At 39.7% G+C, this 21,512-nt stretch overlaps 1 protein-coding gene across 1 annotated transcript in view; it reads right to left on the reverse strand.

The window, feature by feature from the left end:
* ATP10B (ATPase phospholipid transporting 10B (putative)) overlaps nucleotides 1-21,512 on the reverse strand; it is a 166,596-nt gene that overhangs the window by 11,384 nt on the left and 133,700 nt on the right. The window contains exons 4-14 of the mRNA XM_064724842.1: nucleotides 20,564-20,768; nucleotides 18,036-18,121; nucleotides 15,369-15,475; nucleotides 11,673-11,804; nucleotides 9,161-9,288; nucleotides 7,782-8,034; nucleotides 6,640-6,869; nucleotides 3,616-3,795; nucleotides 2,467-3,052; nucleotides 1,850-1,956; nucleotides 1,046-1,172 (exon numbers count right to left, since the gene is read on the reverse strand). Of these exons, the coding sequence (XP_064580912.1) occupies nucleotides 1,046-1,172; nucleotides 1,850-1,956; nucleotides 2,467-3,052; nucleotides 3,616-3,795; nucleotides 6,640-6,869; nucleotides 7,782-8,034; nucleotides 9,161-9,288; nucleotides 11,673-11,804; nucleotides 15,369-15,475; nucleotides 18,036-18,121; nucleotides 20,564-20,768 (2,141 nt within the window). The remainder of the gene's footprint in view (nucleotides 1-1,045; nucleotides 1,173-1,849; nucleotides 1,957-2,466; nucleotides 3,053-3,615; nucleotides 3,796-6,639; nucleotides 6,870-7,781; nucleotides 8,035-9,160; nucleotides 9,289-11,672; nucleotides 11,805-15,368; nucleotides 15,476-18,035; nucleotides 18,122-20,563; nucleotides 20,769-21,512) is intronic.

The following is a 21,512-nucleotide window of genomic DNA, read 5'->3' on the forward strand; positions in this document are numbered from 1 at the left end:
GCACAAACTTAGAAGCAGATGCCAACATTCATCCTGATGATGTTGGGAAATGACCATCTGAATGTTACAATACTCCTTATCCCTTCCACTAGAGGTCAGTTTGAAGATGCTGTAACTGGTACATTAAAGATAGATATTGATTTAGGCTGAGGGAAGACTTTTTGCAAATTAAAGTGTGAAAGCACAGAGAGCCTTAGTAATTGGCAAAGGTAACAGACTCTGACAGAATCTACATTACCTCTTATGTGGTCTGCTTATGGCATTTAGCATTATTACTCTAATTTTTAAAATCACTGCAGAGATTATGAGAAACCATAATATAAGCTATTACTTGCAATCACAGAAATTCAGCAAAGTATGGGCACAAATTGCAGTCAAAGAAAAATGACAACTCCAAAAATCAAAGTCATAAAGAACAAAATGTTTGCAAACAAAATAGAACAGAAAGCACTGAAGTGCTCCATAATTTAACAGAATGATATTGTTAGATATGACGGTGATGAATAATGCAGAAATGTCAATCAATGTAAGTTTTAATGCTAAACATCCTTTTACAAAGAGCACAAAGCAAGCACAACAATGCAACAACAGCAGGAACTCAGTGGCAGAACACCTACATGTTGAATATACTGGATTTTATAATACAGATCAATTACCAAAATTCCCTCAGAATTTGTGCCCAAAACTGAAGCTAATTTATGGCATTTTATAGGTTTATCTAAGGATATGGATGCATGACTGAACTGTGGGAACTTCATTCTCTACTGTGTTAGCTGAGCCACACTAACAGCTGATGTTCATGTTATTTGCTCAGGGCGCACAATACCTACAAGTAACTTTTTCAAAGTTATTGCAGCCCAAAATGCACAAGAATTTGTATAGACACTGTCATTGGATTTTATCTCCCCAGCCTGGAGATTTCCAAACCACAGAGGAAGTATTTTAGATATAAATTAGTATAAGCTGTTGTCTGCCATACTGCCAAGACTATCACAGGAGAGTGCAAGTGATACTTCATGCAATGACAATTCTTATTTTTAGCTACCCAGCAGGGTGAGTTTGGTCTCCAGATGCTGTGCTGTCTCTATCAACAGCTCCTCTCTGTTGTCAATTGCAGCTTCTGCCTCCCGACGAAAATTGGCCCATTTTTGAAAGTCATCTTCATTCAAGACCTGCATAACACAATTTAAACAGTGTTTATTTGAAATTTAAATAAGAGAGGAATGCCAACATTCTGGATCACAGAGACTTAACTTGTATCCAAACTGGTAAAGTACTGTGTCATCTTTAAAATAACTGAGACTTTTCCAAGGGAAAACTGCAAGAACACGTAGTTTGTACATATGACCTACAGCTGAGACTCAACAATATGACATACGGAAACTCTTGCTCACACAACTCTTGCTTAGCTGAGAACACACAGTTTCTGAGGGCTAATCTACATTTCTCCAGAGCTTGAATACGATCCATTTGTTGCACAGTGACAACTTCTGTATGAATGTATGACACTAAAATTCACTAATTCAGGCTGAGAGCACGATTTTTGAAAGTTGAATGAGAAAGCAAAAGAGAAAAAGGTTGGCCGCTCTGCAGACTCTGTTTCTTAATTGGAAGCACTGTAGAGTAGGTCAGCTGAGTTACTATAGGAGAAACAGAGACAAATGTTTTGAGACTAACTAAAAAGCCCTCATTGGGTCACATTGAAGAAAAAGAGAAAAAAAGACTCCAGACAAGGCAAATAGAGGGACAAAGAGATGGATATCTCTGGCTTGTTGTCTGAAGCAGAATTATAACCACTATATTTTTCTAGCAATTCTGTTGACATGTACAGAATCTGGTGCTCTCCCACCTTCTTAGCTATGCACAGGGTTCTCAGTCCATCATGGGCATAGTAGTCCAGATGCTTCTGTGTTCTTTCTTTTATTCTTTTCATTCTCTTGTCTGAGCTAATGTCACCTGTGAATCACAAGGAAAAGATTCCATATTTTAAGTACAGATAATTTTCAATCTAATGGCCTAAGATTAAAAGAGTGGGCATTGGAGAAAAGTGGATTCCATTATAATACCAAGTTCTTGACAAGCTCAAAAGTATTGGCTGTGCAGAAGCTGAAATCTTGCTAAAAATTCACATTTCCTTTAAGATACATTACTTGTGGTTTTTTAAATTAATATTGCAGTACTCTTGCTGACAACCTGAAAAACAATGGTCAGGCCCTTATGACAGTATTATTGCAGAGTACACAACCCCCATGGGTTGGCATTATTAGTGAATTTTAATTATCCCATTCCATATTCTAAGCACATCTGAAGTTGAATAAATATCTCGGTTCTGATCTCCAAGGATAACACTAGACAACGCTTGTTCTTTCTCGTACTCCTAATATCTAGATATAATATTTCATGCAGAAAAGACGACAGCACACTTCTTGTTAGGAGACACAACAGAAAACCTCCCTGGCTCATTACCTTTAGAGGAGTTGTCCAGCAGGTCCATTATTACAGAGTCAGCGCCTTTTGTGTAGACCACAATCTCCCTGGTTAGAGGGTGCCTCACCACCACAGACATCCTTTTTCTGACTGAGTCAAAGCCCAGGGTGTAGAGGATATCGAAGGTGAGCAGTGTGCCCTGCGGCAGCTGCACCGTGACCTGCTCGGGCGTGCGCGACACGAGCACGAAGCCGTAGGCCTGGGCAGCGTAGACCAGAGCTGCCTCGTCCGGGCTCTCAGCCTCGTAACAAAAGTCTGCTGGCAGAGAAGCCTTGGTTGCAGACCGAAAAACTTCATCCAAGGAAGCAGTGCCGATCTCTGTGCTGCCCTTGTCCTGGAGCTCCTGGCCCCCACTGCCGGCAGAGCCGTCGTTGTCGTTGTCACAGCTCTCCAGCACAGCAAGAGGCTCCTCGGTGCTCTTTGCACTGAAGCTGGCACCAAGTTGTGAGCTAGACTGAGATGATGAAAAAGATTGACTAAGGCTTGCTAATTTTAGCCTTTGAAATATCTGATGAATCTTCTCCAGGGTGATTCCCGAAGGCTTTATTGGTGGTGGGATTGTGACCTAGAAATAGAAGAACGAAACGAATAAATAAATGTGAACTTCAAGAGCCTTCTCAAAACCTCTCTCTACTTTTTTGCACCTAAATGACAATAGTAATAACTATTATTGTAATAACTGCAACTTCCCCTTTTCCCATCTCCTGCCATTTAACTGTGGTGGAAGGATTTAATGGAGAACTCATATGAGAGATGGCATCCAAATTTGATGGTGATTTGTATCTCTGCTTCTGAAGCAAAGATGTAATGAAGCTCTTGTAGTTCTGTCAATTGCCTGGCAGATCAGAGAAAGCCCAGCGTGTTCAACATACTTCTTACAGCATATATAATGCAAAATCTAAGAGAAAAAGTGCAGATCCTGTGGTAGCCTTAGTTATCATCAAACATAAGAAGACAAAATAGGAAGGAATACACAGGCATGGAAGCAGTAGATATTACAGAAAATGTAAAGGAGCTAGAGGACAACTCTCAAACAAACCATTTTTTCACCATTTCAGTTTTCACTGGACTCTATGTTGTTAAATGGAAGCATGACCCATTTTCTTCATGTATTTAAAGTTAGATTACCCTTTGTCTTGGCTCGGTAGCTGTGGAGACCAGAACCGTGTTGCAAATGGCAAGAGCCAGAAAAAAGTCAGTAAAGGATGTGGAAGTCTTCATGTGTAAAAAGGGGGAAAAGCTCTCAGTCTGGAGGGCAGCTTCCCGCACTCGCCGCAGCAGCCTGCTGTCAGGAGTCACGTCCTTTTCCTGGAAGAGAATTACTCAGGATTATTTTCATTCACTCTTGTCCTCAAGGAATAACTGGCAACTTCATAGACTTCTTGAGTTTAGACCTAGAAAATACCTTTTGTACTTAACATCTATGGAAAGATGATGTCTGTCAAAAAGCTGCCTAACTAGATAATTAGAAGGAAATGCATCTTCAAAATGAAGATGATCTCAGAATTTTATTTCTTTTGAGATGTTCTAAAATTCAGAAAATGCACTACTGGGCATTTCACTTCAGCAGCAACTTTCCGAACTCAAAAGTTTCCTCTGGAAAAGCTGAAAATTGACAGGCTAATTGTGGCATCAGAGACAGGTTTTAAAAACGAAACAATAAAAAAAAAAATCAATATTTATCAGAAAAATTTTTCTCATTTTCTTTTTCACATTAAATGAAAAAAGTGCTGATCTGAGTTTTCAGTCTGAACATATATTAAAAACCCTAACCAAGCAAAAAAGAAAACCGAATAAAACAGCACTAATGATGATAATCATTTAAATTTGCCACCTTTTCAATGTTAACAATTTTGTTAGTGAAAATGCCAATATAAAATGGCTAGTGCCATTCAGTTTTAAGGTTTCCTCATTAACCTGATAGCATTTCTTCTACTTGATGGCATGAAAACCTGATGACCATGGGACAATGAAAATCTTTGTTAATGGTTCTAATAGCAAGGCACTACTTATTGGAACTATTAAATCTAGAAGGAAATGTACTGTCACTCCCTTAATTCATAAGAACTCCTAAAGGTAGAGAGTAAATGTTAATTTTCTATTACGTTCCAGTGTTGAAAAATGGATTTTTCTTACAAACTTTTGTCTGCTGACATACACACAGGTCTACAAACACATTCTGTATACCAGGAGTTCTCAGGATGCTGCAGATTTGTAGCAAAGTAAAAATGCATCAGATGAGGTGATGCAAGTTCCAAAGGGCAGGACTATAGAGACACCAAAAATTTATTATTCCCATTTTATTAATAGGGAATTGGCTCGGGTGGCAAAGGATAGTACTATGTCTCATTTAAAGGTCATACAGGGCAGGCTCTGTGCAATATCTAAATGTCTCTATTTTCACAATTGTCACAGGGCATTAAAACAATTTATCCAGTTAGAGTGACACCTTTGAGCAGCTAAGGCTGCTTAATGTTCTTCTACAAAAGAGGTATTTGATACTAGTTCCTCTAATATTGCTTCACAGTGAATTAAAAAAATGTTTATTTCTAGAAGAAAAAGAAATGGCCTGGCAGTAAAAAATGTAATTGGAAAATATACTGCAAGAAATTTCTTTATCATCCTTCAATAGTCACGACCTATAAGAATTTCTCAGAAGTCATGGCTCGTGTGTTCTCAAGAATACATGGAGATGTTCTCAGCAACTCATGAGGTTTTGGGCTGGAAAACACTGGGATAACACTTTACAGAACTCCCATATTCCAAGAACAGTAGGAGTTCTGAGTGATACTTACTACATGACAGCAGAACTGAATGAGGTAAGTAGGATCTTATAACAACTGCAGCAAAGAGAGTTCTGAGAATTCTGCATTTATTAGAATATTTTTTTTCTAATAAAAAGATTTGGATGAGTTTTCCAGGCCTTTAATTGGACTTCTAATTTTGAAAGTGTATGACCTTTTAGTGTTCACAAACGCCTTGTCTGAAATGTCTGTTAAAAACCTTTCAAGAACAGCAGAACAGTCTGACTTTAATTAGGCTGTGGGTGAATTTGGGAAGCTTCAGACCTAAATTGCAACAGATCCTGCTCCCCTCTGACTGCAGCCAGCATGCTCCAATTGAGGACTCTGGTTCTTTGTCTCCCCCTTCCCTCTCTTAGCTCCAGCAAGGCTTGGATTTCTCCTCTCTACCTGTTGGCTCTCTGTGGCTGTTGTCACATTAATTGAAGGGAGAGGACCACAGTCAGACTAAGAATGATTTATTGATTAGATAACATCAGTCTCAAAGGCCATGAGATTTATAAGACAGCAGTCAGTCAGCCTTGGCCACAAGTTCTCTGTTGCAGACAGGATACAACTTTCTAATCCAATGGACAGTTGCCACAGAGTGTTTTCCTTTTCTAACCTGCCACCTTTACTTCTTTCTACTGCAATGTGGGTACTTTTGTCCAATAAAGTCCTATTACATGCACACATATATGTCTCTATTATAACATCTAGCTCTATTATAACTCTTAGCTTATTCTATTCAAATCACAATACTGAGACACAGTGGAAATTTTCCAGAGTAGAAATTCATTTTGATTTAGGTGAAATGTACATCTTTGAATCAAGTCTGCAGCTTGCAAACATAGCTGTTTAGTCTGACTCCTGACCCAGGAATTGTTTCTGATAAAGAAGAATTAGCAGCAAATGTCAACGTGAAATCAGTAGAATGAATATGGATGAACCTATTGTGAAATTGCATGCATATGTATTTGAGAGGGAGATAAAAAAGGATCTGGAATTCCCAGAGGCACAAATGTCATTTTAGGGGAACGATTCCCACATGCATCCAGCGCTGCAATAAACATACTGGCCTTACAACTTTCACAGAAGTTGTGGGGTTTGTTTGTTCCACAAATCAATACTACATTATAAACCCCTTCATCATCTTATCTAGTACAGTTTCTTACTTAAGGCACATTCTATAGAAACGTAAGTTGATGATTTCTCTGTTCAATGCGTGTATCTTCCTTTCACACCAATCTAGACTTCTCTAAGGCTGTGAATCAAACCCTCTTGAGTTGGTGAAGATTTATCTTTCTGATTCCCATCCCAAAAGCAGCAGAAGGGTAAGTTAGAAGGTGCTGGCCCAGGCTGCTGTACTCACGATGGGGCTGCTGAAGGCCACCTGGGACTGGCTGCTGTCCCGCCGACCCACGGACCTGCTCCTGGTGTGGCCCTTGGAATGGGCCCGGTCGCTCTGGCACCTCCGCAAAGGCCGCACCGTGCTGGGCTTGTAGGTGGCTGGTCTCTCCAGGCTCATGGGAGGAAGAGTGAAGTGCTGAAGCTTTGCAAAATCCTCTAAATCCAACTCTCTCTGTGTTTTCAGTCGCCTGTCTGTAAAAGAAAAACGAACCTCTGATTCTTCACTGATTTTTTTTTTTTCATAGTTTGAGAGGAATTCCTTGATCAGCTAAACAACCTGAAACAAACTAAACCAAAGCCAAAACATTTCAAAAGCCATCACCAGAAAAATTTCACGGCCCACTGTCCAGCAGTTTCTGGCAATTGCCACTGCCATTATTGCAAGAAAATAAAAATATGTTTTCAAAGTGATCAGTCACTTTTATGGGCTTCTCTTAATGTTTCGTCTCTTCAGCTGCTTTTTGCAGTTGGAATGGAAGAGTAAAATATGGTAATTCACAAATCTGCTAATGTTTTCAGTCACAGAACACAAACATCTTTTTGGCAGCTGCTTGCCAGCTTAACAGGATCCTTTCCACTACACAGAGCATGAAAGATGACGAAGAAGGAGCCTGAGTCAACACCATGAATTCCAAGCACCGAGTGCCAGGATCCTCCAGACCCGGACTGCAGCCAGGATCCACTCCAGGAAATGAGTGCCTTATTTTTCATATCACACAGAAGTGTACGTTTACATAGTCACAGAAATAATTACTTTTGGACCCATTGAGTTTAAATATTAACTAGCATCAGTTTGTGAGCTTATAAAAAAGGTCGTCCGGTGTTCATTTAGAAATGAAAGAGAAAGTGTTCTCTTTGAATGCAGGGCAAATCCTGGAGGTGCCTGCAGAGGGATCTGGAAAACCTTTCCCATCTGCCTTCTGAATCATTTAAAACACCTTCACTTTTGTGAATCTCTGTAACAGCAGTCTCTGACAAAAAAGTGACTATTCCACAAAACTCTACATTCCATCAGAGGGCTCAGTATGTTTAGGTATTAAAACTTAAATTAATGACATTTAATTGCTCAGACAAAAAAATCACGTATAAAAAACTGTCTCTCACCATTTTCCTGATGGGAAAACTCAATTCCATCAACAGTACAGCGTCGGAATACCATTTTGTTTTCTGTCAGTGTCCCAGTTTTGTCTGAGAAGATGTACTGGATCTGTCCAAGGTCTTCAGTAATAGTGAGGGCGCGGCACTGGATGGGCAAATCTGCTTCTTCATCATACAGGTCAATGTCATTGTGAATTAAGAAGACTTGGCCCAGTTTGACCAATTCAATAGACACATAAAGAGATATGGGGATTAAAATCTGAAAGAGAGTTTAAATTCTCAGTGAGGGGTGAGAAAAATTTCACTGCTTTCTACCAGCAATGTCCTGGCACAGGCATACTAATGATTTCCAAAGAAGCACCTCTTTCTATAGACATATTTTAGGACTGATGAATAGTACTTCAGGGGTAGAAAAAAAAATCTTGCACATAATTGTGATGGAGAAACAGGGATAAGTGGCAAACATAAGACTAAATTCCTAGAGTACTAAAGTCAAAGGTGAGTCTTTCATAGGATGCCCTTACAAGGCACATTTTCTGGAGATAGGATCATTCTCACTCTTACCCTTCTAAAACTCTGAAAGGATGGACTAGCACAGACTCTTAGTGCAGAAAAGTTTCACAAACTATTACTTTGCACACAACACTTTCCACCCACGAGCTTCCTTGTCATGAAAGAATAATGAATTCTTAAGATGCACAAATATTCTGTTCCAGTAATGAAGAATAATCCCCCAAGGAATCTCTGAGCAGCTCTGAAAGTTATATTCAAATTTTGTTAATACTAAAGAAATTCTGTCCACTTAAATCTCAGCACTGGCATCAAGAAATCTGAAAAGTAAATGTAATTTTTTCCCTCACCCAATAAAATATTCTTTCTCATTTAGGCTTAATCACACTCAGATATACAAGTATCCTGCTTCTAATTTAGCTTCTTTCCTAGACCAGATGAACCATACCTAGTTATTATTCCCCACTGGTAAATTGGCAATTTTTATTTCACTGTTTTTCTGAGCTGCTAAGTGGCCTTCTTATTTTGGAATTCTGGATATAGGCAGAAAAAAAAATAGCTGGCATTTGAATGTATATATCCTTTTTGCATCTGCTAGATATTCTGAGTTAAAGATATTATTATACATGTACTTCCTATCTATATCCTTGTGGTGTTTCAATAGCAAGAAAAATATGAAGTTAGAAAGAAAAAAAAAAGAAAAAAAGAAACATTATTTCACACTTGGCTAATTTGAAACACTCCTAGCAATATTTTCAAATAGGATTAAGAAGGCACTGCACAGCTATTAATTGATATTAATTGTTCATTAGTGATTATACTCAATTTTGAGTAGCTTCTTCCTTGGAGGTAACAGAGAGGTTTTTGTCTTTTACCTGCAACAGGATTATCATTGTCAGGAACATGTAGAAACCAGCAAGCACTGGAGCCACAAAATTGCCATTCCAGTCTGGGACATCATAAGGTGGATGCTCCCAAAATTTTCCTGTCCAGATGCCATGCCCTGTGGGAATGAGACACAAGACTGAAATGAGCAGTGGAGTGAGGGACAAAGCTGCTGAAATGTGCAGATATGGACTGCCCTGCTAACAAAACAGAGAGAGCATTTCCAAAACTGTGCTCCCCAAGCAATGCTGCCAATCTTTTGGAGAATGCAGAGCACCTGCAGAGCTCTGTAGCGCATCCGCACAATTGATATGTTGATAAATAAGTGACAAATGAGTATTCAGGGATATTTTCATTCACCTCTGCTTCGTCAGGTGTTTCCCACGGCTCTTAGCTCTGCACAGATCTTTTCTCACTCTGTGTTTCCCTGCTGGAAGACTCCATCTCTATCCCCATCCATGAAAATCATCAGAGCTGAAGACTCTTTCCTCTTATAGAAGTAAACCTTAGAACCTTTGTATACAGACAAACTAAAATATTTCTTATTCTCCCTGACCATTCTTGATTTCAATCTGTCTTTGCTAAGAGTTGACAAATCCCCTAAATTCAGTCTGGGCAACTCATCTTTACATTCCTTCATTTAAATCATATCTCAAACTGCTTCTTCCTCCATGTTTTTAATACCAGTAGTAGATATAATTGCACTGCTACAACAAAGCCTCTGTTCCAGGACTTAACAACATCCCATGACAACTGTTTTACCACTTTCCATATAAAATAAGCTTTTGTCAAGGAGTTACTGAATTTACAGCATCTGAAGCTTCCCACAGAGCTAAGGCAAACATCTTGTCTTCCCTCATTGGATAATTTGTCCAGATGCCAAAAACCTCTATCAGTCCAGCTCAAATAAAACTTCCATTAGCAGCATTTAACCAAGCAGTTGTTTTGCAGCATCTGTCTACTGAAATGCTGCCAAAAATATTCAAATTGTTTCAACAATGCTCTTTGGCTGTTTCAGACCACAATCACATCTGAGCAAGGAGATCTCCGCTCTACAAGCTACTTCTTACCCCAATTTATACAATTTACTGTATGCAAGAACAATCCTGATAACTGATCCACCAGTGATACTTTTTCCTAGAACCCTACATTCAGACAAGGCTGCAAAGCAACAACTCACGGCAGAGACTCTGGATTTTGGATGGCTCAAAGGTAATGGACTTTTTATACTTTTATATGTTTAACTTAGATGATGAATATTTTTTTTTAACCTGACTGGATAAATTATTTTTCAAATGCTGATTTTTTTAATCTGAGACTTCTTTTAACCTTAAATTGAAGGACTTTATTACTCAAGAGCCCCTACACACCAGACAAGGCAAGTCTCTAAATTCACATGACAGCAGCCAGGGAACAAGGAAAATAAAATTTCTCCCGCACACAGAGCTCAGTTGTGAAACTGAAATCCCATTTTGGTACCAAAAGTCCCACTGCAACATGAAGCAGTAATACTAAAGAAGTGATCAAGCCAGTTCAGGTGTTCATCTGTTTTGGATGGCCCTTACTTCCCATGGCATCACACCTGATGACTGACTGGTGCCACATCACATTTCCTCTAGGAAAACTTGATTTGGCTGTTGCTTAATCAGAGCAGTAGCGCTGAGTAAATTGGCCCTGAAACAAAATCCATTAAAAGGAAAAGGGGCTCATGAGACCCCCTGCTATCTGCCTAAAGCATTGCCCCATTCAAAAGTCAGTACACTTTAAATTTGGTCCTTTGCTCTGCATGATGAGATCCTGTTGATTTTGGCCTGCCTGGGACAGATTGCTATCAGAGCTGGAAGGCAAGCAGGTGCTTACACACACTGAAGATGATCTTTGTGAGATTACCAATCCAGTAAACTCCAGTCAGTTACCAAACCCCAGTTAATAAATTCACATGTGCTCACCTGCAAGGACCCCAGAAAAATGCAGGCTGTTCCAACCAATTAATCCATTTCACAGCCTGATGTAAAGGGGTTTTTGAGAAGGAAGGAAGCCATGGAGGATGTAAACTGAATGAATTAGATATGAGCAGTTCATGGGTTCTAAACTGTGTGTCTCTGTTTAATACCACTCCCAAACATATTAGAGGAAGACACTACTGAAATGAAAGTAAAGCAAAATCATTTTACTTTTGCTGTTATGCACAAGGAACAAACACCCCCTCAGGAAGGAAGGAAGATCTCAGCTGACAAATATTGATTCCTACAATGATTCCTACAATTCCTACAGGATGGCTTTCTCCTGCTTTACATGTATGATACCATGGTGGGGATGAATCTTATCTGAAACATTTATAGCCATGTTTTCTTCACCTGAATTGCTCAGATTTGCCATTTTAACTCATTGGAAAGGCCAAGGAGCCTAAAGACCCCAAGAGCATTCTGCTGTAGATCTCACTCATGAAAACATCAATTTTAATCACCATTTAGGAAATAGGTTTTTGTCAGTGGTTCATACCTACAGCTCCAACAAGGCACATGACAAACAGGAGTCCCACACATGAGAAAATGTCCCTGTTCATCCTCTGCTCGATCCTGCTGCGCTTGTAGCGAGGACCACTGTTGTTCAGCATGGCCTTCGTCTCATGACCTTCAAAACACAAATTAATATTTTCATGGTTATGTAAGTTTGTATTTTGGTTTGGTTTTTAAAAAAGTATTCTCCCCGCAGCTGAGAGCAGGATGACTAATGTTGACATTCAGAACTTTCCTTGTCCATCTTCCTATTTGACTGACTACATCAGTCTAAATCTTGAAGTTTACCAAAAACCTCCATTATATCACAGGTTTCAGCTGTCATATACATTTTTCTGTCCCAATGACAGCAGATTAAGTAGGATCATTAAGTTTATATAAACTATCAAAAGCCAAATATCCACGAGAACAAGAAAATGAAAATAGTATTATATTCTTGCATTTTATGGACAAATTGTTAAGCTGCTATACAGATTCCTGAAACCTACATTTGAATATTTTTCAGCAACGATTCAAAAGCCACTAGATACATTTTGTATATTAAATAAAATTCAACAAGTCAGTGAAAAGCAATAATATTTATCTTTTCATTATTTGATTGTAAAGTGCTAACAAAACAGTCATATGAGAAATAAAAAAATCCCCAATCCTTAAACTTAGTGAGATATAAGTGAGCTGCTATAATAATAATAATAATGAAAAAAAAAAGGAGTGCTGCAAGAAGTCAAGAAGCAGAAATTACTTTTTCAATTCTATTAATGTTATCTAAACTGTGGCTCCACAACTGGGATATCTGGACACCATCTGTAGTTATATTGATTTGTATCTTTTATGTTTATTTCTGCAGTCCTTTTCCCTGAAAACACAGACCCTGCAGGCATGTATTTAGTTTTCATTTGTATGTACATGATGTGTGTGACAAGGACTGTTTTCCAAGCTGCCTTTTAGGTTTCTCTAGGGAAGTGATTTAACCCAAGAACTGGAAGTTAGGTGCAAGTTCAATCACACCTGCTGGATTCATTCCAGGTTTACATCAGTGGTTATTAATTAAGAAGAGAGCTAGAGAGAATATTAGTCTCCAGCCTTATGTTGAGGACATTCACTCAAGAGCTGGGGATTCTGGCTTAGTATTCCAATGAATATGTAATTATTTACAAAACCTGGAGCTGTGTCAGTGGGACCAGTTTATGCTACCAGGGCTCCTGTCCTTCCAACTCACACATAAGCACAAACCCTCTTGTTCCACTTAGTCAGGTATTCAGTGAACAGGCAGGAGATTTGTGTTCACTGCCATACAGGCAGATCTCAGAACAAACCCTAAGCCTTCCCTTTGGTGAGAAAATTCTCTTAACCACAGAGCTACACTGAAGGGGAGAGCACTGCTGCTTGAATTTCTGTTCCTCCAGCAGCTTTGTGAATCTTGTTCCTCACTTTTCTTTTATGTCAGGTGTAATGGAATACTTTGTATTGAAATCAAAACAAGCCAAAGCCCTTTAATCCCTCCCAGAAAACCCTCAAAGAAGTGTTGATGAATTTATTTCAGGAAGAAATTGGGATGAGCTTATTTCCAAATATCAGTTCTACCATTCCTTTCCATTTCAGGTGATCGTCAGGAAAAGGACACTTCTCTAACACAGTTATCACCTTCTAAGGAATAGAAAATCAGAAATATGAGAAATAAAATGCCTTGTTCTCCTTTAATCCTCACATTTTCCTATGCTGTGAAGCACAGCACCTCACCTACCACCCCAATGGTACCTTGTCTATTTCTAGATGCTGATGGACCCATCTAAAACTTCTTTCTGGTACTTTAGTACATGAAAAGCATATAATTCTTAACTGCTGTCCCAATCAGAATGAGAAAACTACATTGGCTGTCACTCTGTAATGAGGTTTTTGTGTTTTATGCTATTGCGTTGTGCAGAACAATTTGGGTAGCCATGGAAAGTAGGACTGTCCTCGGGTCAGATGGGAACTGCACAGACCAAGCAATTGCACTAAGTGATGGCTGCACTCTTCACAAAGGCTCCCATTAGAAAGAAAGTTTGAGGAGTAATAGAGTCATAAAAATGGAAAGTGTGCCATCTTATTATGTGACTGATCTTGATTGTTCAGAAAAGGTCACAGACCATGATTAAAAGCCAGAGTATTATCAATGTCAAAGAACCCTAGAAATGAAGCTGATATTGACTGAAGCCAGTCTAATTTTAGGAAAAAAGCCCCAAAACTTTTATGCTGACATTAACAATAAGAACTCAGTTGGAAATTGATTTGAAAACCTACTCATATGAAAACCATCATGTCTTGGGAAAAACTTTAAAACTCCAACCTTTTCTACTGGCAGCTTAAGCATCATAAATAGAGATCCACATTAGGATCTGTGCTGGTGGTGAAGGGAACATGCTGGGAAATCTGAGCTAAACAGGAGAAAATGAGGAACTGCAACAGGGAAGGGAAGATAAATTACTCCAATTATATCAGGAATTATACCCACTGTGATTTTTATACAGTAGTTACTTTGGAAAAGAAAGGATTGCAGAGTTTGGCTCTGTCTCTCCTCCTCTGCCTGGTGGGCATCACCCTTGCGTGTGGTGTTCACAGAGACACAGTGAGACCTGCAAAGGCAAAGCTGCCTTGGAAACACATGGGGGCTGCAGACATTCAGAGTCCACTTGTGTAGCAGTGAAACAGACAGTCTGTTGTCAGGAAAATTGTGCCAGGCTGTGGAGATTAATCTAAGCTAAATGACTCTTCTAAAGGTGTGACTTCTCTTTTCTCTTAGGTGGCTCAGCCCTGAACCCCTTGCTGCTGATTAGGCATAAAACAGTTAAGATAACTCTACTGGAAAGATAATAATAGCTAATGGGATTAATTGTTGTGTTTAAATTGACTTTTATTTAATCTGCAAAGAAGAGGGAAGCTGATACACTCTGTCTGATGCAGAAGAGGACTCAGCTGGCAAAGCCAATGATAAATCATGCTCACTGAGTAAAAGCAGTGGTAACACTCCAAAGGTAAAAGATGCTGAGGAGCAGATGAAGTGACCCACTGCTGAACCTGGCACTGCTGCACTGATCTGGGCACCACCACCGTCTCTCTCTGTCCATGTGTCTCCTGCATGAAGTTCATGGTTGCACAGACACACTCTGTGTCAGCACAAACCTGAGCTGCTGCTGCTGCCTTTTCTGCCACCTCCAGCCGCTGCCTCACTGCCTCCTGCGTGCTGGCACTGGCACAGATTGAATGGATGAATGAAATTCACAGATGACTTTTTTTTTTTCCTAATTAGCTCTTTAGCTGCTCCAGTTTCTACCCTGAGGAGCCAGTGAGACCTCCCTTAGGGCAGCTGTGTAGATTTTATGACAGATGGAATTAGTAATAGAGCAAGAGCTGAGGGTTAAATACACCTGAGCAATTTTTTACTTGTCTGGATATTTTTACAAGATATTTGACATGCACAAGGATACTGTCACTTGCCAAAGACCCAGTGCAAGACTTGCTGGATTTGGAGATGGATGAGTAATACCTTCACTTAAAAAAAAGGTTATATACTTTTTCTGTGCACTACCAGTTTTTAAAACAAAATGTCAAATTATGTTGCAATATTAGACTATAGTTATTTTTTTAAGGATATTTACAGGGAAATTCTCAGTTTACCTAAATAAAAAGTACATCTTACCTGCATATATAACGATTCCTACTGCAGCCTCAGTATTTCTGATTGTACATCCACGAAGCAAGAGGTTTTCAATGTTGAGGCCTACCTGTTCATGGTTTGGCTGCTCCCTAGAAGAAATATAATCAAATAGAGCAATTAATTTTTCTGTTCTAATAGAGTGTTAAAGAAAATTTTCATGTGTGTGTCTGTTTCAAGTTGAAATAACGTGATTTCATAGACCCTTTTTTGCTTTTATTTCCCTCAGTTTCAAGTAAACTTTTCCAGCAAAATGTTCCAGAGAAGTCCAAATCTTTTTTTTAAAGACTACTTACACACTGTGTGTCATGATGCCAATACAAAGCAAATTTGCCTTTCACTTGGAAACTTATCTGGCAGAGTCAGTATCTTATGAAAGAAAACAAGAGTCCTTTTGCAACTTGCAGAAAAATTTATTTTAGAAAGAAGAGCAGAGGTTCAGATAAATACATCTACACCCTGCAAGAGCCTCTGTGACTCCATCAAAGTCTTTGTGAATCTCAGTCCACTGAAGCAGCCTTTGGGCTGAGGGGCTCTTCCTCCTTCTCATCCTGGACAGAAGAATTTTCATCCTGGCTAAAGTGCCCCATCACTGACCAGATCCTTCTGCTTGCAGCACAAATTGGTGAAAACCAAAATGTCAGTGCCCATCAGGCAGGAAATTTGTTGTTCCCCTCTGAAAATTAATGGCACACACCTACCCCTACCCACAGCTTTTATTTTACACTGGTAGGTTCCTCCTGAGATCTTTACCAAAGCTGAGAGCTTCTATTTCAGATGCTTTGTCTTGTTCTGTTGTGTAAAGGTCAGGGTGGGAAAAGACCTTTTTTTTCCTAGAATAATAATCTCTCTTTACTTTCTATTTGGCATTTTGTGTTTCATTTACCAGGAAATAGTCTCATCTCTCAAATGAAGGGCAAGGCTAGGTGTTATATTAGAGCTAAGTGAGGTCCAATGTCTAAGTGCAGCTGCACATGATTACACAACTTAAACTTGCCAAGGGAAAAGATGTAGGTGTCAACAACCTACAACTGGTGGAATTGTAGAAACATAATGCCAGAAATCTGTTTTTCTTGGAATCTAAATTCAGCCTTGGGGAACTAATTTAATAGAAGCCTTCTTGCATCCCCTTGACCAGAATTTTCTGTGATTGGACATGTCAGATGGATGTCACCAAGTTATTTCTTATCATTTTTTTATCAGAGAATGCTCCTGCTATTTTATAGCAAGGCAGTAGAGCCTCAATAATTTATTAAGGGTTCATGGACAAGAAGGTTGCCTGCTCCAAATAATTTGTGTTTACAAAATAGCTCAAATCTCAGCAGACCAAAGACAGAAACTTCACTAACTCTCAGCAAGTAATTTTCCCAGCAAATACTTCCTTCTGTTCCTGAAGAGGGGAGAGAAAGGCAGCTAATTCCATGTTCCATCAAGCAAGTGAGATGATAGGCATTCACCAAAGAGATTTCTGTCACAAACTTTCAGTTGAGACTTGAATATTTTGAAGCCAGTCCTGAGTCCTAAGGGGGTGTATTTGTGTTTTCTTGTGACATGTCTCCTACATTTCTTTAATATCAGTGCTCTTTGCTAATTGGAGGGATTGCTTCAATTTAGATTGTACCCAGTGGTCCCTGAAGCCAACAGCCACATCCAGCAATCAATACAAGCTCGACCTCTTTTTCCCTTGTAAGAAATTGCAGCAGAGGAGAATTGGCATTGCTGTTAGAAGCACCATCTTTACAGGGCACAGCCTCAAACCAGATTAGGTATGGTCAGTGCTAATGGGAGATAATCCCTGGTTTACTCTGTCACAGAGCCAGGCATCTGCAGCTCCTCCAGGTGCAACACTCTCACTGCTTCTTGCAGAGCCATTAACTCCTAGCTTAGCTACTGGTAAATTCAGCAAAGCTGGGGCATGGATGAGGATGGTGGCACACTCATGCAGTTCAATTATTTGCATGACAATGGGGCATGCATTTGGTCTGGGGCAGTAGGAACCTTAGACAATCTCTGGTGTGGTGTGGGAATAAGCTGCTCTGGGTTGGAGGGTAAGAGAATTTTAAGACATGAGCCATGACACAGAAATTTGCCTTATAATTCATAAATGGGGTTTAATCTGCTGAATTTGCAGAATTATTTAATGAAGACATAAAAGAAAGCTACCCTACTTTTTTATACTAGTGTAGTGCATTAGTTCAATAGTATTTTGCATGCGTGTTTGACTTTTCTACCTTTCTAATAGGAAGAAACTCTGGATTATTAGATGCTGGACACCTTTTCCCTGTGGCTGTCAAAGTGAAGAAACTAGAGTCATGCAGCTGGAGACCTTAAACAGTTGGAAGGATTTATCTAAAATCTAGTTTAGTCTAATCATCAGGTCAAATGTACATGAGCTTATGTCTAAATTTTGAAAAGAGTTGAATCTCTGTGAAAATAGTTTGTAGGAAACAACTGTAAATGCAATGCCAAACCCTGGTTCTATCTTGCCACAAAACAGAGTCCAAGTCTACATTTTATATTGAGTTCTGGATCTGGGAATGGACAATAGTGACAACCATCAATTTCCTCAAAATATATTCCTTCCATCCAATTCCTCCAAGAGGACTATCAAAGTACAGATCAAAAATGTATTTATGGATAACAAATACTTACATATAACCTTTGAATTTATTGAGATCATTGTTTGGCATTTCACAGATGATGGTGTTTTGGAAAAATTCTGGTTCAAACACAGTATCCTACAAGAGAAAACAGACTAAGTGTCAGATCCAATGAGTATTTTAAATGAAAAACACCAAAAAAAGCTTAATTTAGACCACCAGGGCTGGAACACTTGCCCTAGCAGGAGAGACAAAGACATTTTAACTCATTCAGCCTGAAGCAAAGCTTCAGAAGGGCTGAGCATTTCCTCCTCTTGGAATAACAACTGGTTAAATTAAGTGAAGAAAATGCTGTGTATAGAACAAGACATCACAGATGCCAATTAGTGGAAACACCTGTCTTCATTTTAAGTGAATATAACAAAGATAGTAGATTTAGATTAAATGTTAGGAAGAAATTCTTCCCTATGAGGGTATGAGGCCCTGGCACAGATGCCCAGAGCATTTTTGGGTGTCCCATCCCTGGGAGTGTCCAAGGCCAGGCTGGATGGGGCTCGGAGCAAGGGACCAAGGGCAGGGACACCGTCCACTGGACCAGGCTGATTCAGAGCCCAGTTTAACCTGGCCTCGGACACTCCCAGGGATGGGGCACCAAAAAAATTCTCTGGACAACGTGTGCCAGGGCTTCACCCTCTCAAAGGGAAGAATTTCTTCCTAATACCTCATATTACCTCATATCAATACCTAAACCTACTCTCTGTCAGTTTGAAGCCACTCCCCCTTGTCCTGTCCTTCCATGCTCTTGCAAATCTCTCTCTCCACCTTTCTTGCATCCTAAACTCAAGAACTAAGCCCAGTTAGTTCTAACCCAACTGAAGAACTGGCTAATATGTATTTATTTCCTCCCTGTTTAAAGAGTCACTTTATAGGCACAATTACATCTGAGGGGGTTTTAGGCAGTTCATAAATCACAGGGCTAAGCAAAGCTCAAAGAACAAGGAAGAACAAGGTTTTATCACACTAAAACCTGCAGTGTGATACCACATCCACTGGGGTTTTTTATGCAGCACACTGTTTACACAAACACAGCACCAGAGCAGGGTGATTCAGGAAGTTTTGTCAGCTCTGACCTTCCTGAGCACTGGCTGCCACCACGGCCAGAATTGTGTTCCACCCTGTTAATGTAACAGGAGTTCTTAGGCATAGACATTCCTGGGCATAGAGTTTATCTCAATAATAACTCAAAGTCTAAAGAAAATCACCATGAATAGGCAGTCAGGGGCATAATTTAGCACAGGTGCATTTTCTGATATAATGGAAGACTTCCACACATTATGAACAACTGAGGCAAAATTTTGCTTTTTGTGTAATGGAAGAGCAGCACCCTGTTCTCCTCTAAAAGGAAAAATACGTAGAAAAATCTAACATGTAAATTAGAACATTACATGACAAAAATACAACATTTAAAAATGCTAAGTAGCCAGATTACAGTTCTTCTGCTAAATCTTTACATATTAAAATTTCCAGTGTGTCTCAGGAATAAAACCTCTCCCTAATCATCACTGGAAGGCCCTGGAAAAGGCCTGTGCCGTGCCACAATATGGGAAAGCCCTTAATTGTCTTTCAAGAGTGATTTAAGTACAGCACCTGATCTCAACTGGCCATGGAAATGTTCTGCTTTTATTTAATGTCTGGTTGCTCCCTGGCAGCTGTGTCCCACACACCAGTAACCCCAAAAGATCTCCCTGGTGGCACTGGTACTAATTGCTAAATAAATTAATGTAATTCCCAGAATTATCTGTGAGTTATTTCCTGTCTGCTGGAGTGATTCCAATGGAACAAAGTCTTTGTCTTCATGTACAACCACTCCTTAAACTTGTTCTGGGTTATTTGAAAATCTGCCCTGCTGTGTGTTTAAAGATACTTGAAAATGTAACAGCAATATGTCATATTTTCCAGTTTACTTCAGGTTTATCCAACATGAGCCACGAAAGGAAAGGAAAGGAAAGGAAAGGAAAGGAAAGGAAAGGAAAGGAAAGGAAAGGAAAGGAAAGGAAAGGAAAGGAAAGGAAAGGAAAGGAAAGGAAAGGAAAGGAAAGGAAAGGAAAGGAAAGGAAAGGAAAGGAAAGGAAAGGAAAGGAAAGGAAAGGAAAGGAAAGGAAAGGAAAGGAAAGGAAAGGAAAGGAAAGGAAAGGAAAGGAAAGGAAAGGGTAAAATGGAAATGATACTGCCTATGAAAAATAAATGGTGATTTTAAGAATTCAAACTGAATCACAAACTGATGTCAAACATTTAAAAAAAAAAAAATTACCTTGGATTCTTATTAAACTGCCAACCCAGAGTGCCTTAGAGCAGCTCCAGCTGAGCTCTCGCACCTCCACCTGCCTATGCAGTGAGTTTGGTGTGTCAGGACAAGGGAGACACAGAATCCATAAGCAAACCTATGGATGCTTTGGCAGGGGACCATGACCTTTCTTCCAGCTGCCATGCAGAAATAAACCCTTCTGCGCAGTGTCTGGAGACAAATTGCCCATTTTGTGGGCTGCACAGCCTGTTTGTGGGCTGCATGCCCAGACTGACCTGGCTGCTGAAGCCCATCACCACGCGGCGCTGCTTGAGGTTGGTCTCCCCGTCCAGGTTGGCGGTCTCCAGGTGGCAGATCCCGTTCTGGTCGGAGGAGTGGAGCAGCAGGATGTCTGCTGGGACAATCTCATTGCACTGCAGCTGCACAAAGTCCCCCACTCTGACATCCTTCCAGCACTTCTCCACGTAAGCGTGCTCCTCCCTGTGGCATTGAAAGCATATCGTGGGTGATGAGGGGCATTAGGAAGGCAGGGCTGCTGGGTGGGGGGCTTCAAAAACAGAAAATAGGGCTGGGGGCACAGCATTTTTAAAGGACCTTTTCTTAAGGACACAGCACAGAAGCTAGAAATTAATGATTCAGACACTTCCACAGGACGACCTCACCGTATGTCATTCAAACCAAATCTTCAAATCTTTACATGGAATAAAACATTTACAGCAGCTCTCTTTCATTCTAGCACTAGTCCTATAATCTGCACAACAAAATATTGCAGGCAGTTCAGACTAACAGAGGTATTTTTGAGTATCTTATTGAAGAAATTCAGATTATTGTTTTTGGCTGTGATTGTTTCCTAGACACTTTCCAACATCAGCACATAGCTCCTAAAAGAAGCAAACTGATACCTCAGCCACACTTGCTTCAGGTCTTTCCAGTTTGTAACTCTCAAGAGGAAGTTACAAGTTTTTAGTTTAGTGCAGAGAAAACAACTTCAAAAGGTGGAAGAGCTGATAAATGGTCCTTTAGTATTAAGCAAAAAAAAAAAAAAAAAATACAACCAGAGCCCAAATTTAATGGAAAAGTTAAAGTAAGAAACAAAGAGTTTATAAATTAACAAAAAAATTTAAAAAAACAGTCTCTGGGGTTCAAGGAAAAGAAATTACTATTTCATCAATGAACTAAGTTCAGAAAATAGCAGGTGTTTTTTGACATTGCATTTTCAGTAAT

The sequence above is a fragment of the Zonotrichia leucophrys genome, chromosome 13, assembly GCF_028769735.1.
Source record: "Zonotrichia leucophrys gambelii isolate GWCS_2022_RI chromosome 13, RI_Zleu_2.0, whole genome shotgun sequence".
NCBI classification, from domain to species: domain Eukaryota; kingdom Metazoa; phylum Chordata; class Aves; order Passeriformes; family Passerellidae; genus Zonotrichia; species Zonotrichia leucophrys.